Below are 27,087 nucleotides of genomic sequence, written 5' to 3' on the forward strand. Positions count from 1 at the left end.
AATCTATCGGGGTATCCACATTTTATCTCTTGCATCACCATGCTATCCTTCCTGCAACACTCCTTGCTGCCTTGACTTTGCCAACTCCAATCGTTCCTTCCCCTCCCAACCCTTGCATCCTCAAACTCGCATCAACAACCTCAAGCGCATACGCACTCTCAATAGGACCCAAGTCCAGAACGGTACCGTTGTGCACCGCATTCGCAGCTGGATTAACAATCTTCTCCACATCCTCCTTAACCTGCGGCAACAACACAGCTGTAGCACCCAACCATCGCGCCAACAAGCCCTTGAAAGAGACTTGATCGGTGTCACACGGCTCTTCCGCATCCTTGGCCTCACACTTGCTCTCGAAAAGCGCGCCGGTATCCTGGTTAACGAAATTGCGCTTTGCGGAAGCGACAAAACCCTTGGTTCTGTCCGCCCACTTCTCGTCTTTGGTATGCACGGCCATGACTGCAGCGCCGTACATGTAAACACCGACATTGTAGCTCCACATGTTGTGGTTTAGATCTGAGCACCCGTTGTCTTCACTCGTGCCGTCGTAGACATTGAAGTCCTGGTCTACAAGTCCGACCTTTGTACTCCAGGCATAGGTTTTCTCCGCCCAGGATAGAATCTCAGCATCTTTCGTGAGGTGTGCGATGCGGGCGGCAAGTTGGAAGAAGAGACCATTGGTAATGGCGTTCTTGTAGTGCCAGCCGTTCTGACCGTCTTCACCGAAGTCTACTTTCCAGCGCAGGCCGCCGCCGCAAGTATTGTTGCCGTCGATCCAACGCTGTTTTTGCTGGTTGAAGACGTTCGTCGCCAAATCCACCCAAGCTACGGGTCCTTGCTGGGGAAGCTTCAACTCGGCGGCTGTAATGGCGGCGAGGCCCCACCACGCTTGATCATCGTTGCCGGTTGCGTCGATGGTCATGAAGTCGTTTGCGGGAGTCGCTTGACTTAGGATGGTGGTCTTGAGAAGATCTTCATACTGGAGGTCGCCAGTGGTGGAGCCGTAGGTTAGGAGGGCTTCGACTGCGGTGCCGGATTGCCACCACCAGTACGGTTGGGGGAGAAGTGCTCGACCAGGGTCTGGGAATGAAACTTTGAGGGAGGCGGCGAGGGTGCTTGATGAAGATAGTAGGGCGGCTGGCGCTGGAGGCGATGGTGGTGGGGCTTGGATTGCTGCGGTTTGCACGATGAGGGAGATAGCTTTGGTAAGGGTGCTCGGTATCATTTTGAAGGATTGAATCGATGTAATGGTATCTCGTAAAAAGGAACGTGCTGATCAAAGCAAAAAAAGAATGTAATTTGTGTAAAGAACGTACTGGTTCACTGAACCATATAAAAAACAACCAAAGAGTGTCTGCGCAAAAAAAGATGCGACGAACAAAGAATGACGGAAAAGGTGTCGAAGGGAGGAAGCAGGACGAAGGACGAGGGCTGACGCGTAAAGATAATGAGATACCACTCAACCAACCCACAATACACAACTCAGCCTCAATCCAGCGCATAAAATGCCATTAGTTTCATCCATCCAGCATTGTACTCGGCACCCACGCCGTGCCCCGACCCAAAATTAGCAGGTGTCACACATGCGCCTTGGCCTATCCACCCGCACGTGTAAATGAACAAATGCCATGCATGTGCGTTGTCGATAAGAAGAGTTCTCTGGGCTTTCTGCAAAAATCTCCTGATCGACAGCTAGGAAGGGATGGTCTAGAACGGATTCGTTGTTATCTGAAACGCGACGCGACGACGTTGCGCGATGTGATTCGTCGGGTATTGAGAACACTGGAGAGGCCAAGAAGACGCAGCAAGTTGGGCGGTAGGGGTCGGAAAGATCGGATCTGCTGCGATAAAGCCTGAATTGGCGTGGTGAATGGGATCTGCTGTGGGTTGTGATGGAGTTGCCGCGGTGGTGGATGTGGATGAGCGTGTCCAGTTGTGATGGGGTTTGGTGTTGAAGATCTGGAGTGTTGATCTCGATGCATGAATCGCGTAGGACGGCTGCGGCTCAGATCTGAAGACGCTGGACAGACGCGCCTTGACATTGAAATTCGTGCGATGTCATCGGAGCTGTCTACAGTCAACATAAGCATTCACCTCAGCGCATCCCGTCATACACATCCCATACGCCCTATATCCCACTCATACATCCCGCCTCCATCACCATCTACATCTTCGCCATAACGACCTTATTCTTGACAAAACTGCCCCACCCCTCGGCAAACACTCCACCCTCACCATCCTCCACCCAGCTGACAGCCTCAACATACCTCCCTTTCTCCCTCATGATCTTCGCCCTAACCTTGACCACAGACGGCGTCACCAGATTCTTCTTGTACTTAACCCGCAACTCACTCGTCGCATTCGGGATGCCATAGTTCTTGACTATAAGGCAGCCCATGCAGTGATCCAGCAGCGACGCCGTAATGCCGCCATGAAGACTCGCATAGTTCCCATCGGCATCGTGAGCTAGCGATACCAGCACGATGTTTTCCGTTCCTTCCGGATCGGAGAGATCGTATTGTATGTCCTTCTTCGCTGCTTGTCTAGCCGCCTCTTTCGGGTTGTCGGGCGGCACAATCTCCTCCCACGTTGTGTCCGTATGTGTGACTACACTGTCGGGGTCTATAACCTCCCGCCGCTTTCCGTGACCTGGCTTCCACAAGTCGAGAAACGCGCGGATCGCGTCGGATGTAAAGAGGCCGCGCGTGAAGAGCAGGTTCCAGCCGTCGCGGGCCTCAAACAGGCGGCGATCGTGGATGTGCGTTATCGAGGGGTCGGCGAAGAGGGCCTTGCACCAGTCGCGAGCGGTGAAGTCTTCTAGGTGTTCGGTTCTTCTTCGGGTCGTCATCGTAGGTCGGAGGGGGTGTGAGTATGGTGTTGGCGCGGAGCGGACGGTGGAGGATGATTTATATAGGGTCCTCGTGGAGGTGGGAACCTATGCGATAAGGCTGCTGGTATGATATAAGGCATAGCTGCGGTCGGGTGGTCGGACGGTCGGATTTCGCTGCGCGTCGCGTTACTTGCAAAGCAGGGAGCTCAGGTTCCGAGGTTACTGGTGATAAAGTTTAGCGCTGACGTATCTAAGATTGACCGCAAGAAGGTTAGTATCACCGACCTGCATACATACGACCTAGACATCAATTTAATCACGCAGACAAGGTAAGGCAAAGATGTTTTTTCAAAGTATTTGTATTCTTCCGCCACAACGTCGTAAAGTAATCAAGAATTACAGTCGAAACGTCGTGACTTCATGTGCTACTTCAACTATTCCCATATGAACTCCATTCAGAATCTTATCCTACCGAAAGGCAGGAAAGACTGGTCATCCATCTCTTTTCATGGACGGCCAAACGTGTACTTAATCATTCGATGCTGATTGAGTCTCTCTGCGCCAGTCTTCAGCCACTCAAGAGCCCTGATGGAACGAGGCCAACGAGCGCGCGTTCTCCGCGCGGAGTGCCGCCAAAATCTTGTCGGTCTCAGCTTGCGCCGCCTTCAGCTCATCCATTTCACCCCGAAGCTTGGCGTACTCCTCAACGGAAACCTTGTCCTCGGGGTCGTCCAGCAGCTCCTTCTGCTTGTGGCTGCGAGTTGAAGAAGTAGAGCCAGGAGATAGCAGATCGTCAGGTGCATCAGAGAGCTCAGAGCTGTCGGAGTCAAGCTCGTCCATGCCCTTGGCTCCGCAATGGTAGTTGACGAAACCGGTGTGCTTAGTCTTCTTGTTGGCCTTGTCTAGAGAGGAGCCGTCACCGTTGTCGTTAGAGACATTCTTGCCAACAGCACCCTCGTTGAATACGTCCTTGCTGAACGCATCCTTGGAGACGACATCACCAGCTTGGGCACCGTTCTTTCGAGCAGCTTGCACGGGGACAGCGACGACATGCTTCACGGGAAGTACATTCGAAAAGGTAACGCCCATGTCAGCACCAGGGTGGTGCTCATCCCGCTGAGATGCCGAAGTCTCTGACTGAACAACGTAGGTGGGGGATGACGAGTTGTACTGGGTTGTGGTCTTGCGCTCTTCTGGGGCCTTCTTCTTCATCTTTCCGGGAGACATCTCGCCTTCAGAGTCGACGGCCATGGCTGGGTGGTCATGCTGAATGACGTTCATACCCGGTTGACTACGCTTCTGGCGCTTCTGAGCCGACTGTCGCGGTTGTAACATCATCTGAGAACCCGGAGTTGCTCCAGGATCATCAGTGTCATCGTTGTCACCAGACGCGATCATCTCAGCCGCAGTACGCCTACCCCGAATCGGACGATTCTGATGGTGCTGGTCGTTGTCACGGCCGACCTTGATCCACTGGCCGCGGTGCGCGTTCGATACGCAGTTGACGATGGTGCTACTGTACAGCTTGTGGGGAGCGCCAATAGTAGTCCAGGTCTTCTCGTTCTTCATCAGAGTAACGCCAATCTGCTTGGAGGTCTTCAGCACCGCACAGATCCACTCTATACGCTGTCCGAAGGTCCAGTCCTTGGTCTGGCTGATGTTGTCGATGATGGACTTATCGTAGATGCGAACTTTGAAGCCGTTCAGGTGAATGTCCTTGGCCATGCCGACGATGTCCCAGGAGCACGCCTCAATAGCCCAGTCCTGGTAATAGACACCTTCACCAGGAGTGAGCCGCTTGCGGTAGGCGTTGCCCTGGGTGTCCTTGGCGCGGGTCATATCCTTGAAAGCTAGCACCAACATCCTGACAAATTTGCGATACTCTGCGGCGGTAACGGGGATGGAGGGGTCGACCTCTGGAGAATACCACTGAGGCTCGTCCATGGGCGCCCTAGCTTCTTCTAGGGTCTTGAAGCGGAAGCCATCGACCTCTGGATAGTCACCGTCCTTGTCCAGAAGCTGGGAAATCTTGGTCTTAAGGCGAGACGGATCCTTGAGACCGCCGGGGACCTTTTCCAGGCGCGTGTCCGCAAGGCGGGGAATGGGAGGAGCAAAGGGAACAGGAGCACGAGCACCAACGGGAGCTGAGGGAGATGCAGTCTGGCTCTTGATCACCATTAGGGTGTTGTTGGCTATGCCCTTGGGGGTTTCCTTATCGGGGTCGTGGTCGGTCATGTTGTTGGTTTCCTGGGGCTGGTAGTGGGGGTTTTCGGTTTCAACGGTTACTGCTTGCAACTAAGACACCTGTTAGTAAACTCCAGCATCTATTTTCCAGCACCGGTGGAACCTACTCGAAGAATTGATGAGATCTATGCGGCGTGGGGGTGAACTGACTGCGGGAGTCTCCCGATCTTTATGTTCGCAAGGCTTGACCACCGGGCTAGTGAAAAATCATGCGCGGATTGCGCGCGGATTGAAGTGGATCTGGTGTGCTACTTACGCAGGCGACGACGGAGTGAAGTAGGAAATTGAAGGTCGCCTGTGACAACCGCGGACGATTTGTAAGCCAAGAGGATGTCAGGTGCGAGAGCCCGACATTGGCATTGCGTTCTGTGAAAGAAGACGAAGGTTTGTTGTTATGATCGTTGCCTGTTGCCGGGGGGCTGCGTGGGTATGGACAGCACAGGCGTGAGTAACGTGCGTCCGAGCGTCTTGGCATCCTCGCATTCACCTAGGACCTGAGCGTTTGTTACACCCACGACCCATTGCCCCGATCCACAAACCCTCATAGCACTTGCGACATGTCGATAGCGTGTAGTGTCGTGATATGCGTCTTGCCTGGGATACTGGGCGAGGTTGGCGTCGTGTGATATGGCCTTGCTGCGTGCGATGTTGCCTGTGACATATGTTAACATACTGACTACCTTACATAGAATGACTTCTTGTTGAACTGAAAGACATAAGAGCTAATGGCGTACCATAGGAACCTTATGAAGATCGGCGACAATACGGATGCGCGAGGCCGTCGCAGGGCCGTCAGCATATACGATTGCAGCTGGCAGCGACAGAGCGCGCGACCGACTACACACTGTTCAGGTTCCGGAAAAGCAACGTCTTGCCAGGTCTACGCGTGTTCTGTCCAGCCCTCCGATGAGGTGTTGCATGGGCTGCGCCTGCAAGTGCATGTGCAAGTCCATATCGTAAAGACGCGAACGGATCTTCGTCGACCAAGACTGGCAAGCAGCAATACACTTTGTGCGACACAGTACCATGAGATAATGTAGCCCCTTCTCTTTCAGGTGTCACCGGGGTCTTTCCAAGCAAGAGCGTTCCAGGCGGGATGCGTCATGTGACCTCCATGCCCGGCGGGAAGGTGGTCACTTTTGATCGGGAACGAGACCGGAAAAAATGGTGGAAGAGAGTACTCTCATTACACTTGAGTGCAGTATTCTCGCGTTGGAAGTCGCTCTTGCTTAGGAGTTGAACCTTCGGTGAGGTGTCATCTAGGTTGCGCCAGTTGAGTGGCTCGACGGCAGCGGCAGCCGCACGACTACGGCGTGGTATGCCATCACGGTGTGTGGAGAAGAGTTGGATGCTAGTGGCTGTGAATATGGGCGCGAAAGGTTTCGAAGTGCAATGAGTTTGCATACCTGACTAGCTAGTGCGCGGCGAGGAGGGAATGTTGCCTTGGCATGTTTGTCTCGGGCGATGGCGGCGTCATCAGACGCGTCGAAAGGGCAGTGGCTGTACCGCGCCGTCAGTTGGGCTTATGTTGCCGATGATCTTAATCCGCGAAGCGTTGGAAAGATCGCGTTCGGTGCAGCATTGTGAGGGTCGCGGTGATGGTGGTGGGCGTGGGCGTGGCCCGTCGACTTTTATGGCAGCACAGCCATCGAAGCCACCGTCGGGAAAGGGTTGGGCATTTAATCACATGAAGACATGAAGATTCAAACGCCACCTAGGGTGAAAGTACCAGTAAAGAGAAGGTCCCAGCGGTGGCGAGATTGACGATGCTGTCGATGTTTGGTGGAAGCGGACGAAGTTGGAAGTTGCGGAGAAGGAAGGCAGGAACGAGGGGCAGACTCGCCGTCGCTAGCGCGCATTGATCCCACCTCAAAATCAACGACAAACCTTCATGGACTCCGCCTGGTGCACGGCCGCTTCTTGCTTCTTTCGAGGACTGGTGCTGGACAGTTCTGTAAGCTTTCATCGAGTACAGTCGTGTCCAGGTAATGCTCTTCGGACTGCCGCGATGCGCCGCTCCCCCGCAGCGAACGTGCTGCTGCAGATTGACGGACTCGCCACGCGTCGCCATCGCATTCAATCGCTTGGCCTCCTTTTCGAATCTCATCACTGAAGATGCTTCCTTCGGCAGGATGTCAAAGGGAGCTCTTGTCGCGAACACGTGCCGTCAAGGACACTACCGTCGGAATCATCAGCTACCGAGCGGCTGATGGATGGACTTGCTTTCTTTGTCTTGAGCTCTCTGATCCGACTGAAAGTCCAATAGAGATCGGGTTTCTTGGTTGCGCCATTCGGCATGCCTTGGTCAAGGCAGCACGACACAGCAAACGTCTACCTAGGGGTTAGTTAGGTCGGCATTGTCGTCTCCCACTTACTATTCCAAGCGAAGCGAGTATGCTCGGTTAGCCGGCGCAGTTGTCAAGGTTGAGTTTGGAAGAGTGTTTGCGTTTGCCGGAATAGTTTGTCGAGTGCAACATCTGGGAGTGCTTTCTCGGTTGAGACAAACACCTGGGCGGTAGTGTTAAGTAGTGACGTGGAATCCTCGAACACTTATGGGTAGGCTGTCTTTCCCTGTCCCGCAAGCAATCTCGCTTTCCTTGCTCTTTCACGTCTCCTTGAGAACTGTCTTTCAAACCCCATTCACCAAGTTCGTACCATTTGGAATGGTACGGCGGAAAGGATGCAGCAGGACAAGCCTAGAAAGAGATATATACAGTCGACAGTAGGAGCCTTGCACTTACGTTTCGCTATGTTAGACGGCGTCGAGGGGCTCTGGCTTACTTATACATGGTTTAGTTGAGTTTATATACTTGACTGGCAAGAAACAGCGCGATGCCTCGAAAGTTGATACGTAGTATCGCTACTGGTTTTGCCGCCTGCATGAACACTTCGGTCTCCCTCACGCTTTGGGCTTGGCGCTACAGTGATTTCCTCCTTAATCGCCCCTCCCCCGCCTTGGAGCGGCCGCCGTGTGAACACGTGATTCACCCTCTGACCCACTTCATCCGAGTTGGGAGCCTTCTGCTCTGCGCCACAAACAAACTCCTAGCGCGTTGTACCCGCGTGGTAGTATTTCTGGGGCTTCATCTTGATCTCAAGGAAACATTACTCCCCTCAACCACTTCGATTCACAACAACAACTTGCAAAATTCATTTCATACAACGACGACGGCTTTACAATGAATTCCAACAACCCCTCCACTCACGAGGCCGACTACTCAATCACTGAGGGATTTGACTACGATTCTTTTGCGAAGTTCATGGAGGAGAATCCTGTCTCATCGACCCCTCCTATCGCGCCGGTGGCTTCAACACATCCTGGCTCAATCGAACAGAACGACTTCAGGCAGAACGACCAAAGCGTGTTTGATTACGGCGACAACTTTCCTTTGTTCCCTTCTGAGAGCTTCGGAGACAACGGCGGCTATTTCGACCATCAAGGAGATATGTACACTTCTGGCGAGAGCGTACCCGGACAGTCGGCCTCTGACTGGAACCTGCAAGGAGGTCACAATCACGTAGAGACTGGCCAACAGTATCAGCCAGAGAGTAACGTAGCCTTCGGTAAGTCGACATGATATACACTCTGTGTCGCGCGCTCACACTGACTTCTTCTAGGCGCACCCAACAACTCCCCTCAGTCGCCTGCGCGTCATACGTCTGGACCGAACTCATTTTACAATGATGGGTTCACCCAAACGATGTCTGTTCCCACACCAGATCCGATCCAAACGCTGTCTGCAAGTCGTCTAGGATTCATCCCGCGATCAACATCTGTTACCCCGACACCATCAATGGGTCATGAGCCTCTGCGAAGCAACATTACATCGCCTGTAAATAGGCCAGGTTCGGCTTACCTAGCACCGCCCACGTACGGATCAACTGCTCCTCATGGACCAGCGACCTTTCACGGACCAGGAACTCTGCGCCAAGCACCAATATCCCGTACGCCAGCGCCAGTTCATCCGTCAGCGCCAGGCTATTCATCGGCGTCAGGTTATCCATCGGCGTCAGGTTATCCATCGGCGTCAGGTTATCCATCGGCGTCAGGTTACCCATCGGCATCAGGTTATCCGTCAACACCGGTCTCTCCGTCAGCGCCAGTTCATCCTTCATCCATGGATCGAATATCAGCGGCTCTTCACGAAGCAGTCGGCCACCAAGCACGAGGGCGACAATATGCACAAGAGCCTCAACGTGCACTAGGCTGGCAGTACGTAGAGCTGCAACGTTCATCAGGCGGCCTGCGAGATCCATCAGGGCTGCAACGCGCACCAGAGCTGCACCGTGGACCGGAGCCGCGCCATGAAATCGGCCCGCAAAGTGCATCAGAATCGCGCAGTAGGTCATCGTCGTCACGTACGTCAGCGACTCCTGATACATCGGCGGCGCACCGCCCGCCCGTCACCAACCATCACGCACCTGTCACGCACCACACAGTAGCAACCGGTGACGCATCTGTTCCCCAGCAGTCCGAGAACAAGGACGCTGGAACTGGCGAGCAAGCTGCTGACGGCGCTGACGGCGCGGGCGCTGTTAAATCTACCACACCCAAGCACATTCTCGAAAAAGAGAAGCAAGCCCGGGTCGCGATCAGGAAGCTGAAGGCCAAGACCAGTATGGATGGGCAGATGGGCGAGTCTATCACTATGGTTCGCACCAACACTGGAGTTGAGTTCAGTGGTACGATGTGGAAGGCGCCTGCCAATGATGTGACCATTCCTACAACAGAAGATGACATCAAGGCCTGCGTCAATGCTCTTGACCTGGCAATGCACAACGTCGAAAACATCCGGGAGAAGGCCGATATCAAGTCACCTACCAATCGGTGGAACTCTGAGTCCAAGTATTATTTCCCGGAAGAGTACAATGCAGCTGCTGGCCTGCTCGTGGTAAGTCCAAACCGAACTGTATCCCTCTGCCATCACTAACGTAGCACAGAAAGAGCTGATCAAAATCCACACCGACGGTTGGACCAAGCAGATCTTCGACCAGAACGAGCGTGAGCAATGTCAGCTTACCCAGTTCTACACGTTTGAAGATCGATTCGAAGGTCTTCGGGAACTGCTTCATGTAAGTGTTCTGTCTTCATAATTATACAGTTTGATGCTAAACGTACACAGTACTCCAAGACGTCTTGCCAAGACATCATGAAGGGTTCCCGCTTCTACACTATCATCGCCAACCCGCGCAACCTGATCCATCGCACAGCCACCAACAAGACTGCCAACGTCAACAAAGGCCAGCAAATTCGGGCAGGCAAAGTGGCAATCAAGAAAGAAAGCAGCAAGGCAGCTTCTTCCAGCGGCGAAGACAAGGGCGACAAGGCGACACAGCAGGATGGCGAAGAGGGCTCCAACAGCGAAGAGTCTACAAAAGTCAAGAAGGTCTCAAGGGGCAAGAAGCGCGCTCGCGAAGAGAACTTCGTTGCGGAGGACCCAGCTAGCCAAGCACCTCGCAAGAAAGCGCCTACGAAGAAGCGTCGCAGCGAGTGATGGCTAGCACGTCCAGTTCCTTGTTTACCGGCGCGTTATACCCAGGGTGACGGAGTTATTTGGTATCTGCTTTTCTTTTCAAAGCTCGGCGAAGTGTCAGAAATGACGTCACCGCCTTGCCCACTTGCGTTGCTTATGGATTTCTTGACTTCCTTGTCCTCACTGCCACGGAGCGGTGTTGCGGGATATACCTTTTTCTTATCTCCTAATATTCGTTTCTCAGTCTCATACCAAAACTGTGTTGCCACCCACAGCGCCTCCAAAATTGTAGCGGGCGTATGGAGGTGGTAGCCACAATCTTGTCATGTACCCTAATGCGAAAAGTCATACAATTCCCTACCTACTTGGCTGCTGATCTTTACAACCTTGAGAAGACTCACTGTGTTTCATCTGCCCAGGCATTAGCTCCGATGCTTCCGTAGTAGATTAAATGAGGTGCAAGTAGCCGACGATAGATTAATCAATCTTGCAAAAGTTCCCCAGTAACGCCGAGACTGCCCGATGAACCTCAACGACACTTTGCTGTCACTGTGGCGCAGTACTCTGTATGCCTCCCGCTGCGACAACATCTCACAGCGATCAAATGCGAAGTTGTCGTCGCATCCCCGCTGTCGCTTTTGCATCAGACCCACAAACTCAAACGGGCCTGAGGCAAGCTTCGGATCACCATGATATCGAGAACAGAAAAGTGCTGAAGCAAGTTGATTACATGCACTGCATGTGTGCAAAGGTTATATATACAAAGAATCCTCAAAGTTCCAAAATCCACATCTACCACCTAGTCATCCCCGATGACCACACCACTCTCACCCGACTAAACTGCCGAGCGAGTCCAAGTACTCGTCTAGCAAGACTTGACAGCAGAAGCAGTGTACTTGCAGTTGCCGGAGGGGCCCTTGGAGACGGACTTGGGCTCAGAGCCGGGCTTGGTGCCCTTGAACTCCTCGCAGATGGTCTTGACGGAAGTAGCGCAGGTGCCGGAGATGGTAGCGGTACCGCCGAAGTTGGGGTTGATACCGGCAAGGACCTTTCCGTTGTAGGCCTTGACGTTCTTGATGACGACGGAGCGGGCGACGCTGTTCTTGCAGTTACCGCAGGCACGGTAGAGCTTGCCGAAGTTCATGACGGCTGGGAGGTGTTAGTGTTTTGTATGGAAATGCTCGAGACCGGAGGAAGCTTACTGAAGCCGTCAATGGTGACCGTGCCCTTTCCGTTGTGCTGGATGACCTTGTCATCAGCGGCCTGGGCACCTCCGCCCTTGATCATGGCGTTTCCGTCACCCTTGAGGGAAAGCGCATCCTCGCAAACGTCGACCCACCAGACGTTCTCGATGGTGCAGGATCCTGGTTCAGATTAGTATCTATGACTCGTTATTTGTACGGAAGGATGCTCACCCTCGCAGTGGACGCCCTCGATCTGGTCCTTTCCGATGATAGCGTTCTTGAGAGTTCCGCCGTTCTTGATGAGGAAGACAGCGTCCTTGTCACCGCCCTCGACCTGGCCAGTGCAGCTAGCACCACGGCCGTAGGTCTTCATGCCACCATCAAAGGTTCCGCTGACTTGCTGGGGAGCCTTGTAGGTGACGGAGCCCTTGGAGGCGGGGATCGGGAGGGAGGCGCGCTTGGCGAAGGAGGAGAACTCGGAAGGAGTAACGGCGGCAGGGCCGGCGGCGGCGAAGCCAGTGATGGCAGCAACGATGGCGATGGAGAACTTCATGTTGATGGTTGAGTTGGTTGATCGAAACTGGAAAGTCGAAGAGGATGCTTTGAACAAAGTATGTATAAAGAATGTAAGTCTCTGAAAGAGGTAGCGAAAGTGGATGCTTCAAGCAAGAATAGACTGAATGAATGTGATGGTGGTGGTGGTTCCTTTTTGCCGGTGGTCGCTGTGATACTTATACTCCCCCTCAACTCGCCTTTTGGTACCACACTGAGGCACTCCACATTCGTCCGAAGATGTGCCATGTGGAAGACAGGGTACTGTTCCTCTCCGGCGGTACTCATGAGCCCAGGCCCAGAGTGTCATGCGAATGTGAGTAGGATGGCCCAGAAGAAGACGCTCGCAGGGTTTCGAGGACGTCAGGGCCGTGCTCTGGTGGGGCTTGGAGGTCGGAAACACGCTCAGGGCGGGAGATCTCGATAGCATCCATGCCAGGCTCATTTGTACTGTGGAGTTGGTAGAGAGTGAATTATCCAGTAAGCACCGTCTTGTCTTCCAGACTCAACTCTCATCATCATCAGCGCGATAAGACATCAATTTGCATCTCAGAAAGACGAGTTCTGGGAGACGACTTGAGAGACATCGTGTTCTGGAACGCCACACGAACGCACACGACAATGGATTTACCACCAAAAGCCAGGAAGTCGTTACATGTCCGATCGACTAGTGCTGGATTCAGCCTGTCACACCGACGCCAACGCTCGCCAAAATGCCAAGCTTTGACATGAAACCTCTCAAATATCCACATCGTAACCACCTATCTGGAACGCCAAGGAGAACTGAAATTTCCGCTCGTTGTTCGAATACGTCTGGCCAGTCAAGCATTTCTCCGGGAACATCATTTGGGTCCTGCCAAGACCCATTTTGCGATTCGTGTCACGGGGCGAGCCTTGCGCTAGAATCTGGCTAGAGTGTGAGATAGTTTCAATGACTTTCTTTTCGATATCTCCGCCAATCGCGACGCTTCCTGAAGGGCGTAAAACACCAGCTCGAGGCGTCTTGGCACGTCATGTCGCGCAAACAGGTGTCGTGCATGACGCCCAGGTGCCATTCCCAGGTGTACCTCTGTTCACCACGCTGATAAGGATCCCGCGTGTTCAAGAGTTGCTGACAGGACTTGCTTGCCAGGTTGATGCAGCCGGCTGACGCCAACCGCCCTGGAGGTTAGCTGCATTGCGACTCGAGACGACGTCCAAGGCTGGTCGTCAAACGATCGCTCAGCCCATCCACGGAATACACATGTTGTTGTAGTTAGTAGTACTGTGTCATGGCACGTCGATTACTGATCGACGTAGAGTCGTGGAGTCGTGGGTACTGCGCGTGTCGTGCCGTGTTTCGCTGGTCGCGATCGGGTAGTCGTCTTCCGATTGCACGATTGCCATTTTGCATCCGGCGTCGAAACGACCCTTGTTCGGTCCTTCGCGATCTCTAGATCTGTGTAGCTATGCTTGGGAGATGCGAATTTGTGTCGTCCAAGACGGAGTAATATCGAAAGTGAGAATGTACTGCCCAGGTTTCACGTAGGGCCGCAGCAGCGGACCGCACAAGTGTGGCGTAACGATGTGGCTCAGGGATGTGGCGCCTGCGCATCTCCACTTCCTCCCGATTGCGAAAGTCCCCGACACGGCACAAGCAACGATAATAGCCCGGTCCAGAATCATCCCATTTCAGTTCCTCACCGTACCGCAACAACATGCATCTACCCAGATAGCTCGATTGTACACGTCGTCAGCTAGGGGAAGCAATGCACAACTCGTCTTGACCGCTGCGATGACGCCCAAGCGCAGATTGGACACGAAAATTTTGCGAGACTGAAACAGTGTGACGAAAGATCTTCAATCGCACTTTTAGGAACACCAAAGTCATTTCACGCCCCTAAGATCCGAGTTCGTTGGTGCCGCAGCAGCCAATCGCATGGTGGCGTATCTTCCGAAATGGATCGCTCATCTAGGCTGCTGGTATCCGCCCGCATAAGAACGTGTCCAGCTAACCCTCGTGGATTTGCGTGTTGTTCTAGATCGATTGGAAGCTAGCGGTGAGCTTATCAATTCCAGGCCAGACCCTCTTCTGATGCAATCGGCAGAGAGACTGTCCCTATCTTCGTAGATCAAGAGGAGCTTCGATCGGTAGCTATGCCCTAGAGAAAGACGTATTCAGTTCAATTTCACCGTGCATCTTGTGTTTGGGATGAAGACTTGTGTCGACGATAGAGTAACACCGACGGGTCACATAGTTGACTCCTATCACACATCCCCAACATCGTACCTCCCGAACTTGTCGCACTTCGCTGTCCTAACCTTCCACCCCTTCTCCGTAAGCCCCTTTACAAGCCTCTCCTGCTTCTCATCCGCCGTGATCAAATCTCCTATCGCTGTCTTCACCCCACCCAGCTTGACCAACTCCACTTTCAACCCTTCCCCAACAACCTCCCTTAACCGCTCAATCCGTCCAGCAAAATCCTTCATCACCCCCTGATCAACGACCTCCATATCACACCACTTCGGTAGCACAAGCCTCAGCACCTCCAAATTCATACACTTTCCCAACGCGACACAAACATCCTTAACACTACTCTCATACTCCCACCCATCAGGGACGTCGAAAGGGATCTGTTTAGCGAGCCGAACACTCGCGCGTTTACTCACCGCCGGCCTAATCATCCCCCATCGCTGTTGCGCTCGCCCTTGGGTCGTATGTCGAACCGGTAACGGCAGTGTGATACACTTGATGTATTGCCACGCATACTTTTCTCTTGAAGTGAACATGAACGCACTCGTGAACATGAACGCACTCATGAACATGAACGCACTCGCAACCATCCACCCATTTATCCCGCTGAAGCGCCACTCGGTCTCTCTGTAGAAGTAAAACGTAGCTTCATGTCTTACCTGTCTGCTCACTCTCAGCAAGTTCAGGTTGACGCCGCATCGCCGCATCTTGACTTTCAGGTACTGCATGTTGCGGTTTGCGGTCACAATTTGATGCGAGGCGATGGGGCTGTCGGTTTCGGGCCAGAGTTCGATGGGGGAGGGGAGGGTGAGGGCGCATGCATAAATCATGTAGCGTAGTTCGATGGGGATCTTCATGAGCGGGAATGGCTGATTGGGCTGGTTGGAGGAATGAGAGGGGTGCGGATATCTTCGCTCGGCGTAGAGTTTGGGGTAGCGGGTGTAGCGGCGGAGCTGACGGGTCGTGTAAGGAGGTGGTAGTGTGTCGTTCGCAGACATCGTCTCGGTCGGAATTATGGTATGAGGGTGAGGTGCTCGCGAACGTTGGCGTAGTACAAGGCGGGGGACGTAGGGAGAGGATAGAAATCTTCGATAGGTATACGCGCTGGATCACAATGACACTTTGCTGTTTTACGTGGCGCATGAGACGTTCAGATGATCATTTGAGATTGTTTGAGCGCTACCACATACATCAAACTATCTAACCTGGGTACCTATTCTCATGTCTTCCACCACAGCAACATCAGTCCCAATACTCACCAGTTATATCAGCTCCGTATAGGAAGCACGCGAGCTTTGTAATTACTCCGCGCAAAGAAGGGTGGTGGGGCGCGCTCAAGTCGTACCGGAACTTCTCATGGGTACCGAAATCGTCATCGTCTTGGTAGGTGATAGTGGGTACGTAAGCCGTTATATCTAGATCTTCCTGTTCGACGAAATGGCTGATCCAGTCTTCGATGTCCTCTTCCATCTCTTCAAGGTCCTCGTCCGCCCTCTCGTACTTGATTGTAAACTTACTACCGTCATCCCGCTCATACTCGATGTCTTTGATAATACACTTGCCGTCCATGATAACGTCGGGACAGGCTTCGTTACTGCGATCTGGGTGTGAGTGCAGTACGTCGGCGAGAAAGACAAACATCTGCCGTTGAAGTCTGTACAGCATTCCCGTCTTGTATTGAAGGGGCAGGCCGCCATTAAACTGCTCAACCCATAGCCGTGAGTTCACAGGGAGTTCGAGTGTTGCCATGATAGTGTTGGTGATCGAGATCCGGAGACATGAAAAGTCCTTTCGCTCCGGTAGCTCAAAGCGCATATTCAGAGTAGGTGAAATATCAGGGCGCTCTTCCCACTTATCAGGGAAGAATAGTCCACTAGCCGCACACCAAGCCTGCATCGATGCGAAATCATCAAACGAAGCCTGCGCGCTGCGTGACGTCATCTTTCCAACGACATATATGTGCTGCCACTGTTTGAGGGCAATTCTTCGGAACTGGCGATTGATCGAAAATAGCTCGGGTAGGCGGCGTGAGATTGTTCGGCTCTCAATGTTGTATGTAAGACAATGATGGTCGTTTGACTCCATAAGCATACCAAGGAGTTTCTTCTTGATCGAGGTCGAGTAAAGGAGGTTCGCGATACGGAGGGCTCGGCCACGGATGCAATTCATCCTCTGAAGTTGGCCGTTGCTGTCCACATCGTATGGAATGATTGGAAGGGCGTTGTCATCGGGACGTTGATGGCTAGACCTTTTCAGGATGAACGTAGCTTGTAGACCGTCGAGTGTGGCCTCAATGCTGTGAAGCGACCGGGGTGCTCGTAGATAGGGGCTCATTTCCGGACTACGCTGAGGCGTCAACAGTGTGATCATCGCATTGAGATTGGACTTGTTGATAGGGTATGGGGTTGGAATGCTCCAGTGGTCATGTGAACGAAGGTCTCGTCCCGAGAACGCGTATGACACCTCAATCTTCGCGCGCTGTCGGTTGCCTTGGCTCGTGAGTATATCCTGATACCGCCATATCATCACCATGATAGGTTTCAAGTCGATCCTATCATTGGCAGGCTGACATAGTCCCGGGCAAAGAGGTTCGAGATCGATCACGACTTTGCGCACGTAATCGAGGTTGGAACCAAGACCTGCCATCCACCTGCTCAGGAGTCCTAGGGCCGAAGCGTCGGTGAAAGCGTCCATTTGCGTAGAGAGCATGAAGGTGTTGTCCGAGAAAAGTATACTTCTGGCTTCGTCGTGAAACTGGCGGCAGGTACTAAGCAACTCAATGTCTGGAATCGCGCAAACCATGACCGGCCCCGGAATGACGGTCGATGGTACCAGTAAGATGTGGCCCTCCTGCTTGAATACGTTCCGATGAATCTTGTTGCGGAGCTCTCCGGGAAGTTGAAGCAGAGGCGGGCCCGGCTGTGGAAGGAAGGGAATCGACATGGCTGACAGAAGCTCTTCGTTGACGAGGTCGATTCAGGTGCAAAGTGACCGCGGAAGGCGTGCAGTTTGTTCGCGCAAGATATCTTGGGGCTCGAAGAAAGGAGAGGTATAAATGCCTCGTGCGGCGGCAAAACGTTCGCCCGCAATGGGCGGTACTTCACGCACGAGCGCGCTGGGGAAGTATTCACTGTCTCGCTGATACTTGCAGCGCCAACGAAGCCGTAGCTTCGACCGGGGGAAGCCTATGTGTACGCCGGAGGACCACAATGCCCATTCGCGGCCTTGTACAGGCTGTTTGCGACGTTCCTCAAGCCTTCGCTGATACTCGGTAGCACTGCAGACCTCGTGGAGTTGACCTCATCTTGTTGCTACACCGGGTCGTCGCTAACAGTGCCCACAGATTTTGCCGTACCGAAGACTCAAGAACCGACCTCGTCTGACCCCACATCCCCATCGTCAACGAACGACTTCTACGGCGACTCGTCCGTCTCCTCAACAACCTTGCTGTATAAATGCTGATGCGAAACATACGTTTCTGTTCCATCGGGCGGTAGATACTCCGGACAGATACCAAACGCAATAGCGCCTTTCTGGTCGAGGTACCGCTTGAGGCGCAAGGCCTGGCCCAAGACGCGGGCTTGCTTGATGCCGAACTCGTGCTCGATGCGCGACATGTATTTTTGGACAAAGTCTTGGCTTTCAGGTGAGGCCATGGGCATGGCGGCGGCCTAGAACATTGGTTGTTAGTAGCAAGAACATACCGCTGACGATGAAAAGACGTACCACGTAAAGCGCCCATACAGTACTGTATCCTCCTGCGACGCGTACGATAGGAAGCCGGTCCTTTACAGATCCGTTCCCGAGAAGAGCTTTGACAAGCCCGTATGTGTTGCCTCGGAAGTTGCCATCAAGAGATTTGAGGGCTATACGGTATGGGCTTGCTGGCGCAGCGGATGCCGTCCATGGTGCGCCACGTCCCGACGTGCGCGGTTCGTCGTAATCGTCATCGGGTGGGGTCGTCGCTCTGCTCGGCGCAGAATCGGGAACATCATGCATGAACTGGGGCATGCTTGCTATGATATCGGACTGCAACTGGTACAGCATGCGAGCGCTTTTCGCTAGCTGCTCGTGGTATCTGCTGCCAGTAAGCGTCGGTGGACTAGTTGCGAACCCTGCCAGGATGCAGTTCCGGATAATGTCGTGGAAGTAGATTCTGTTGTAGCGCACCCAGTTCCAAGTCTGAGCTGCTGTCGCGGTCGGGTAGACGTGGTAGAAGTTCTCAAAGATACGTTCACTCTTCTCGCAATGCACGACGTCGTAATCCCAGTCTGCCCCTTGATCCTTGAAGATGTTGACGGCGATGTCTTCAAGTTCGAGTGCCGATTCTATGATTTCCGACAACGAGAACGCCGACTGATTGAGGATGCGAGCTCGTAGGTCAATGGTCTTGATGTGGAGGAAGAAGAATCGGTTTCTTGGGTCGTGTGTATCCAAATGCTTCATGACTTCGGTGTTCAGATCGTGAACATATTGAGGAAGGGGAATGCCCTTTCCCATGCAGTTCATAGTGAGAAGGCCAACAGTGTGGAGGTACATGCGTTGTCCTGCGGGAGTAGAGAATTGCTCCATGCCTCTGAGTCTGATGAGAGATGCAGCACCATCGACGTGGTTACTCCATCCAGCCAGAGAGGTGTCGTTGAACGTTGCTTCAAACATACTAAGCAGATTGACAGCGGTAAGAGTGCTATCGGCCTTGACAGCTTCAGGCGAAGAGATTGCCTTGTTGGCCATCTTGATGGCCTCAAGATACCAGCGTGTCGCTTCGGCTTTCAGACGAGGGTCCATGTAGAGGTTGGCTACACCGGCGATACCCAGCGCTGTCATGGTCGTAGAGACGAGCGGATGGAAGCCATGCGTAGAGAGATGTTGCTGGTACTCGATTGACTGTATGGACGGCTGGTCTACTCCTGTGCAATAGTACGACATGAAGAAGCTGATGCCTTGATCGATGAGCGACGCGGTTATGGCGGTCCCCGGACATTGTTTCGCCATGATCTGGAGATAGGCCTCGCGCACATCTCTGATATCTCGCGCATCACGTGCGGCGATGGCTTTTGCATTCGATATCTTTGCTTTTGTCTGCACGTGTTTGGTCTCGTCGTGGAAAAAGGCGTCGACGGTTCGATCGTATCCCGGGCATTTGAAGTTGCGTTCGGCACACTTGATGCAGCCCTCTGGACGTTCATCGCACTGCAATCTAGTCAGCGGTTCGAGTCAAGAAGTCGGACGGACAGAGTTCCCGCTGCGAATGGGTGCTGTATCTGCGGATAGCCTCTCGCACAGGATACCGCGTTGGGAAGAAGCTAGTCGCGGGTTGCGGCGCCCAACGCGAACACCGCACACTGCATGCCCTTGTCGGAAAACCAAGCCAGGTTACATGATTACATATAAGAGAGTTGGACGTACCTTGATCTTTCTCTCGCGACACTTCTTGCACCCTGTTGACGGTCTCCCGCGATACACCATGCTGGACTAGTGTTATCGCATCAAGGGTACGGTAGACGACGATGGACGACGATTTCAGACGATTAACAGCCACAGCTGATGTAAATATTAGGTAGAAGTATTAGAATCGATTTTGCCAGCGATGTACTGATGACGAAAGGATAGACGGCGACTTTTGCTCAGGTGAAATTGCGCTTGGCTGGTCACGATAGACGTCGACGCGTGTTTCTGACTGAAAACCAAGACAACCATTCCGACCGTACTGACGCATGTCGTGTTGTAACGGCCGAGCTTATGGCGGGACGTTGGCGTTCCGACGGACTCAATGACCAAGGCAACGGGTTTCTCAGCATGCAGAAGGGCGGTGATGAGACGGAACGCCTAGCGCTAGCGCGCACGTTTCCTGTCGCGCGTTACCTTGTCGAGGAAGCTGGACGATTGGCTCTTCGTCGTTCTCTCTGCATGTGGAGTTGATGCCAGCCGGGTGACGGCCATGATTTTCAACTCGAAGATTGTGACATTGTGTCGTTGAATGGCCCAAAACATGCGAGGAACTGGTGTTTGGGTGTTCAGGCCTGACGTCCGTGCAGATTTTGATTGCAGGGCAAACTCAACGAACACGAGTTCCTCGTGCGGCTAGTCTGGCGAGATCCGATCGGCGAGTGATGACACTGGACAATCGATGTGAGCAGTTCGTGAACAGATCGTGAACGACGTGATCTAGAACGTTCAAGGCAGATTGCACGTGTTTTGAGTTCGCTGGCTCAGATAGGGACGGGAAGTTTGGAAACGTCCAAACTTTGTTTTGGGGCAGGCTATAGAGGTTTCGTTGTGCCATGGAACCTTCCGGGGAATGGACTAAGATCCGGCGTACTCGGTGGACTAAAGCGGCCCGACCATGTTGTACGAGATACGCTGGCCGCACTGCTTTGCCAGTCAATGTTATTGCTCGCAATATAAATGTTCAGCCTGCTGCTTTCTACATCAACCAATAAAACGGGGGCGTTGTGGCGGAGTGGTTATCGCGCAAGACTAGAAATCTTGTTCCTTCGGGAGCGTCAGTTCGAATCTGGCCAACGTCGATCTTTTTGGACATCTAGGTGGCTAAGCAAACATATGTCAGACTCCTGATTTGCTTCGGTGTTGGTCGGAGCTACTCTTTTTGCTTGAGTCGAGTGGTCAGTCAGCTATACAAGCTCAGGTTACATCATTCAGGCGCAGGTGCAATAAGTAGTTACATTTTGAACGGCAAGGTAAGCTTTGATACAAAGTAATCATGAAGATTCTCACAGGAAATCGGAATGAAGAAGAAGTCATTACGTGCCGGCGCTTACTGCAGGTAATGTCTACAGTCGAGAGCGTGGGAACTTCAAAGAACCGCTGGCAACCAACACGACATCGATCTGGACACAGCTGCATTGGTAATACCATCTAAGCATATGCTCACTGCACGCAGCCAGAAACATTACCAAGTGATACAGTGTTTCGGATCCTCCATCTTCCAGTATCGCACCCAACTGCTGGGTCAACGAGTAGGATCAAACCGTCATAAAACACATCACCACCACGCCCAGGTGCCCTTTGCCTCCGCATACCGATATCACACTCCGCTCTTCCCCTCAGTCCTGGCCATCACAAACCCCGGCATGACAATACTTCTTGCACCCGACCTCATACTTCCACTTTCCGGATTTGACGCCCAGTCCTTTTTGTATCCAGTACGCGTACCGTGCATACTCTCCCGCATCACCTCTTTCCTCATGTGCATCTTGACGTTCCTTCTCCCTTCCTTCATCATCAACCTCTTTGCCACTGCTCTTGCTTCCGCCATGCTCTTCCAGTTCTTGCCAAACACCATTCCCACACTGATAAACACAAGTACAATACTCGGACCCGTCATCTTGCTTTACGCATAAGGAGCGATCACCGGTTTGTTCGGCGTACCAGGTGCCTAGTTTGGCGATGGGGATTTCTGGTGTGTCAGGGTTAGAGTCGAATGTGGGTGTAGGAGTTGAGATCGCCATACGATGGTGTTGCATGAGTTCCCAACCACAGTACTTTGTAGCATTTCCTTGTCTCCTCAAATTCAATGTTGATGGCGACATCCATGTTGGCGATGAAACAACGCTCGCGACGAGCATGGCGATCATCAACAATATCATGCCGTAGCAGCGACTTCCCGAAGTTCGCGTTCCCGCCATGGTGTTGACGCGCCAGGAACGACGACGGCTATCTTTCGGCGGTATGTAGGTGGCGAATCTCCCCTTCGAGGAATCTTGCAGGATGAAGATCGGAATGTCAGGAAATTACAGTAATGTCGAATTACTTTTGACTTTGGCATCAACGCTCGTGGTACCGTACACGTGGCTAGCCGCAGACCGTGCCTCGAAGCTACAGCAGACGGAGTGTTTGTGCGTTGACGCGCTATGGCGTTGGTGATACAAACGTCATGTCAAATGTCACAATCAAAACAATCGCGATCGTCACACAAACACGGCAAAGACGGCCAATACCAAAGTTTATCGTGACCTCGTTGATGATTCGTAAGATAAGCAAAACGCCTCGCTATGCAGTGTGGGTATCGAGTGTGAATAACAAACGCCGTAAGGAAACTAGACCCAAGCCAAACTCCAGAGCGCGGGCATGTTGGGCCAGCGCTCTTGCCAGGTAGCGAGTATGTCGGGGACGCGCTCGTCAAAGCCAGATCGAGCAGCTCCGCCACCGGATTGCCACCCGCTATCGCCATGTTGTTCTCTCTCCTTGGCTGCGGCCTCGTTCAAGCTGAGTGCAAGGTCGAGGATAGCTTTGCCGCCAACGAGAGCTTCTTCGTGGTTATCCCTGATGTCGACGTTGAAGACGTGGACAGGGCGATTGAGCTTTCCGCCCTTGTTGTGGAGGTCTTCCAGCACAGCGTCGAAGCAGCGCTCCTCGCACGTTATGACGACGTCGACGACACCAGACTCAGTACCCTGCGAACCTTTGTCTTCAGCGTGGTCCAGACGAGGCTTGCCAGGCACCCAGTCTTGGAAGCGCTCAGGGTAGCCCTTAATGTTCAGGTTGCGACCGAGCATGTTAAGCAGGCCGTTGTGGGTGTAGAGCGCAGTGTTCTGACCGGCAAGCTCATCGTGGATAGCGCGGTAGGTAGTGCTGTTGAAGTTGTAGACGTTGGGCTGCGTGATGGTCGGACCGGGTAGACGGACGAGAGAACCAGTACCAAAGCTAATGGTAGGGAGATGGGCTGAGGCAAGCTGAAGATGAGCTTCCATGGAGCTAGTCACGTTAGCGATTTGATTGGCCTGCGGATCAGCGAATGACATACCGGTTCTGGTTACTCGCACACACAGTGCAGAACTTGAGCTTGAAGCTATCGTCGGGTACCATATTCTGCTCTGCGTGCGCGTCACTGGCGCCGTCCATGCCCATGGAAGCGGGCTCAGCTGGTGGCGGCGGGGGTGGTGGAGGTGCAGCGGCGCCGGCCTGCTGCCTCGCGCGCAGTCGTGGGTCGGCAGGGGCGTCCATATTCGGCGGCGGCGGGTCGTGGTGCGGGAGGTGATGGGACGGTGCGGCAGGTGTAATGGGACAGGTGCTGGCGCGTCTGCGGACAGCTCTGCAATTTCTTCACAAACGTTAGTTATGGTTCCACGCAATTATAGACAGCAATCATAACAAGGTTCACGGGAGATCAGAATTTTCAGCGTTAATTGTGAGTCCTCAACGACATCCGAGGTAATTCCTGCGAATTGCCTAGGACAGCTCCAATATGGGTTCATCATCTCAAGGGCACGCGCACGGGGGCGGGAGGTAGTTGGTACTTACAGTGACAAGGGCGACTACTCCAGCTCATAGTCCCATGCATAGAGAGACGTGTATGAGCGAGTGGTGATAGTTGTGGTGGTGGTGGTGGTGGGAGGCACGAGGCCTGTGAAGTTGAATCTTTGTCAAGCTCGAGCTCATGTAATAGTCTGCTTAGCGGCTGACTAAGCTCGGCTGAAAGATTACGCGGGGCGCCGAACACCTGGGCACCTCGAAATGGAGGGGCTGGTCGCGATGCTTCATATCGAGAATCTTGGAACAGACTCTTACCTGTTCCTGAAGCGCTTGGACATAGCATATCTCGTATAGGGAGATCGCCTTCATTAAAAGCGATCGCGGTGACGTGATGCAATTGCGCAAGCATACTGTATACCCAAACGGGACGCCTAGGTAACCCGGCTCAAACGCACCTGTCACACAGCGCCGTGGTCTGGGGAATGTGGTCGGGAGAGGACCATGGCATGGCGAAAGGAATGATATCCGAGTCGACTATGATGTCTTTGCCCTCGTGACAGGACGCGGTGAAGAGGGCCCAAGGAAGATGCTCGCGGGCCTGGCAGCGCATTCGACCAGCGGTGCGCGCGCAGTCCCCATGCAGCTAGGCGATGACCTGAAACGCCTACTAAGGTGAAAGTAGCCTAAGCATGCATTGATGGGGTTTGCAATCATGGAAAGGAAGAGCCGTCAGAACACACACCCCTCGTTGATGCCAGCAAGGCTGTCTCGAGGCCTCTTGACTCGCTACTTCTGCTTGATATCGACAATCGCACAAATACATCTGCATGCCCTGCCCACTGGCGGCGCTGTCAAGTATCCTGAAACACTTTGGCATCTAGCACTCCCCGCCGCCTGGTGCCAAAAATAGAGTTGGCCATCACCACCACGCGCGCGCTGGTCTACACAGCATCCAGAAGCCGCCAGAGGCCTCGCCATAGTCGCGTCGCCCCTTAGCCGCACTGTTGCCGTTCCCCTCCTGCACGGAACCCTCGAAGCCACCACGTTGGCCCTCGGGTGCGCACCTCATCCACCGTTCACTGGGCGAGTGTTAGCGCCAGGCCTGACCCCCACAACCCCCAGCGAGCGCTTCTCCAGCCGCTCTACAGTGGAAATATCTTCACGCCCGCCGCGCACCTCCCAATCGCCAGGCGCACCTGCACAGCCGACGTGCTGCTTCCAGAAGGCCTGAAGCGCGCCGCCGGGCCATTGGTCACTGTCGCCTCGAAACATCCGACACAAACATCGAGTCACTGCGCCATCTGCCGTCGCCAGACCACGCCGCGCTGATTCGAACGCTGCTTGTGCGCCTTGTGCGCTGGCCACCTGGAGCCCATCTCTGCTCCCGCGGCAGTTTCCCGAGTACTGCATACCGCATACCGCATACCGCATACTGAATACTGAATACTTAATACTGAAGACTGTACTGCACTAGCTGCGTCGCATCCTACTCTGCCACCCGCACTGCCCTCGACCGCGCTTCAAAACTCCATATAGTTACCGCCGACGCCCGACCTGTCTGTTCACGCAATCTACCGCATGACAGACGCCAATTCCACACCAGAGACGGCCGCCGACTCGCAGCGGCTGAAGAACATCACAGAAGGAGTGGCTGTCCGCGGATACCACAGCGAGCAAGACATGGCGGCCGATGTCTTATCACCCAGGAGCGACCCGGGCGCATCGGCGCAGGTCGGGGTCAATCGCACCTCCCTCCCGCCGCTCGTCACTTCCCCGCCATCCAAGGCGAAGCTCGAGCGCGCCAGCTCCTACATGAACAAGCGACTCTCGACCTTCTCCAACACGTCCAACACACACCAGTCCGTCCGCTCCAGGCCGCAGTCGACTGCCTTCCCCATCTTCCACTCGAGTCTGCCCTACTCGCTCGTCCGCGACTTTGCCTACGACCCGCTGCACCCGCTCTTCTACGGCCCCCTCCCGGAACAACCCTCCGACATCTCGACACCCGCCAGCGAACATAGCCGGAGACTCTCGGACCCGCCACCCGTGGCATGGCGAAGCGACCGAGGCGGTTGGTCCGCGGGGTCCTGGGACGAGAACGGCGAGCAGCTCCCACAAACAGCATACGATGGCGGCCCGCCCTACAGCGAGGACGACGACATCTCCAGTCCGGTAGTCACAAGCCACCATGGCGCGCGGCATAAGAAACACAAGTCCAACATTGTCAATTTCGACCACACTCGTGGGCGGAGAGGATACCCCGAGGAGCAACGGCGGGGCTCGATACTGCCTATGAACGGCGAGAGCAGCCAGTTCGTCAGCGACGAGGCTGCAAACGGGCCCGGGGGTGAGTTGATCACATTTCCACCCGAGTCGTCGCGGCTCGGTGTGCCAGAAGGGGCTTCACGACGAGACTCGCACTTTGCAACCACTCTCCCACAACGGGCATACGCCGAGACCGACGCCGATGTCGAGGGCCCGCCATACGACTCAGACGACGACATGTCAGAGCCCGAGGACTACATCCACGATGACAACCGATTCTCGCGTGACTACCAGTTCACCATCGCCTCGCCCGATGAGGAGATGCACGGCAAGGCCGTCGCCCTATTCGACTTCGCACGCGAGAACGACAACGAGCTACCGCTGGTAGAAGGCCAGGTGATATTGGTATCCTACAGACACGGCCAAGGTTGGCTCGTAGCCCAAGACCCAAAGACTGGCGAGAGCGGGCTTGTACCCGAGGAATACGTCCGCCTGCTGCGCGACATTGAGGGCGGCTTGAATGGTCTAGTCGGTGCCTACCCACCCCAGCCCGAACTACTGCCACCCGAAGCCAACAACGGGCCTGAGAGTCTCCTCAGCCCGATCTCAGCTGGACCCGAAGCGAAGACGCCCACACAGGCCGATCACCCCCAGAACTACACGCCTGTCATATCGACCTTCTCAACAAGCCACAAAGATCTGGAGAAGTACCCGACAGATAGGCTTGGGACGCCTACTACCACCGAGGGCGGCCCGTTCTCAAGAAGCAAAGACACTGGCGCTATGGAGGGTGTAGAGTCAACACCTGAGCCTCAGTCCCAAGATCAGAAGCCATGAAGATCGTAAGGTCGCTTGCCTTACCATGGGCAAGCCCGGAAACCAAACTCCGCAGAGCTACAGCAAGGGGTGTTGGACCCATGCATGACCAGGCAGACAGACTTGCCCACCGGAGCAAAGGGATAGCCACCCCCTCATCGTAGCATGGCTTGGCTGGGTGCATAAAAGAAACAAGATGCTCAACGCGTTCACGACATTCGCTTCAACCCATGTCTTTACCCAGTCTCTTATTTCTTACTCACGGACGCATTCTTC

The 27,087-nt window shown here is 54.0% G+C and overlaps 9 protein-coding genes and 1 non-coding gene across 10 annotated transcripts; 3 read left to right on the forward strand and 7 right to left on the reverse strand.

Annotated features, from left to right (window-relative positions):
• Window positions 1-34: 34 nt before the first annotated feature.
• J4E90_010232 (uncharacterized protein) lies at window positions 35-1,222 on the reverse strand (the record flags this gene model as incomplete). Its single annotated transcript, XM_051439747.1, has 1 exon — window positions 35-1,222. The coding sequence occupies one exon, from the start codon at window positions 1,220-1,222 to the stop codon at window positions 35-37; it is 1,188 nt and encodes a 395-aa protein (XP_051286401.1).
• Window positions 1,223-2,161: 939 nt separating this feature from the next.
• Window positions 2,162-2,845, reverse strand: J4E90_010233 (uncharacterized protein; the record flags this gene model as incomplete). The annotated part of the gene is made up of 1 exon (XM_051439748.1): window positions 2,162-2,845. The coding sequence occupies one exon, from the start codon at window positions 2,843-2,845 to the stop codon at window positions 2,162-2,164; it is 684 nt and encodes a 227-aa protein (XP_051286402.1).
• Window positions 2,846-3,403: 558 nt separating this feature from the next.
• J4E90_010234 (uncharacterized protein) lies at window positions 3,404-5,062 on the reverse strand (the record flags this gene model as incomplete). Its single annotated transcript, XM_051439749.1, has 1 exon — window positions 3,404-5,062. One exon carries the CDS (start codon window positions 5,060-5,062, stop codon window positions 3,404-3,406), a length of 1,659 nt encoding a protein of 552 aa, XP_051286403.1.
• Window positions 5,063-8,250: 3,188 nt separating this feature from the next.
• Window positions 8,251-10,566, forward strand: J4E90_010235 (uncharacterized protein; the record flags this gene model as incomplete). The annotated part of the gene is made up of 4 exons (XM_051439750.1): window positions 8,251-8,635; window positions 9,206-9,963; window positions 10,013-10,144; window positions 10,195-10,566. The coding sequence occupies 4 exons, from the start codon at window positions 8,251-8,253 to the stop codon at window positions 10,564-10,566; spliced, it is 1,647 nt and encodes a 548-aa protein (XP_051286404.1).
• An 844-nt stretch (window positions 10,567-11,410) lies between these two features.
• On the reverse strand, window positions 11,411-12,282 carry J4E90_010236 (uncharacterized protein; the record flags this gene model as incomplete). The annotated part of the gene is made up of 3 exons (XM_051439751.1): window positions 11,411-11,694; window positions 11,748-11,909; window positions 11,961-12,282. 3 exons carry the CDS (start codon window positions 12,280-12,282, stop codon window positions 11,411-11,413), a joined length of 768 nt encoding a protein of 255 aa, XP_051286405.1.
• A 3,474-nt stretch (window positions 12,283-15,756) lies between these two features.
• Window positions 15,757-17,457, reverse strand: J4E90_010237 (uncharacterized protein; the record flags this gene model as incomplete). The annotated part of the gene is made up of 1 exon (XM_051439752.1): window positions 15,757-17,457. The coding sequence occupies one exon, from the start codon at window positions 17,455-17,457 to the stop codon at window positions 15,757-15,759; it is 1,701 nt and encodes a 566-aa protein (XP_051286406.1).
• Window positions 17,458-17,927: 470 nt separating this feature from the next.
• On the reverse strand, window positions 17,928-19,983 carry J4E90_010238 (uncharacterized protein; the record flags this gene model as incomplete). Its single annotated transcript, XM_051439753.1, has 3 exons — window positions 17,928-18,185; window positions 18,241-19,707; window positions 19,924-19,983. 3 exons carry the CDS (start codon window positions 19,981-19,983, stop codon window positions 17,928-17,930), a joined length of 1,785 nt encoding a protein of 594 aa, XP_051286407.1.
• Window positions 19,984-20,963: 980 nt separating this feature from the next.
• J4E90_010239 lies at window positions 20,964-21,044 on the forward strand. Its single transcript has one exon. It is a non-coding gene; the product is annotated as a tRNA-Ser (tRNA).
• A 1,530-nt stretch (window positions 21,045-22,574) lies between these two features.
• Window positions 22,575-23,481, reverse strand: SSU72 (RNA polymerase II subunit A C-terminal domain phosphatase; the record flags this gene model as incomplete). The annotated part of the gene is made up of 2 exons (XM_051439754.1): window positions 22,575-23,232; window positions 23,282-23,481. 2 exons carry the CDS (start codon window positions 23,479-23,481, stop codon window positions 22,575-22,577), a joined length of 858 nt encoding a protein of 285 aa, XP_051286408.1.
• A 1,827-nt stretch (window positions 23,482-25,308) lies between these two features.
• On the forward strand, window positions 25,309-26,832 carry J4E90_010241 (uncharacterized protein; the record flags this gene model as incomplete). The annotated part of the gene is made up of 1 exon (XM_051439755.1): window positions 25,309-26,832. The coding sequence occupies one exon, from the start codon at window positions 25,309-25,311 to the stop codon at window positions 26,830-26,832; it is 1,524 nt and encodes a 507-aa protein (XP_051286409.1).
• Between the last annotated feature and the right edge of the window lie 255 nt (window positions 26,833-27,087).

This window comes from Alternaria incomplexa (assembly GCF_024043165.1).
Source record: "Alternaria incomplexa strain BMP 0042 chromosome Unknown scaffold_20, whole genome shotgun sequence".
In the NCBI taxonomy this organism is placed as follows: Eukaryota; Fungi; Ascomycota; class Dothideomycetes; order Pleosporales; family Pleosporaceae; genus Alternaria; species Alternaria incomplexa.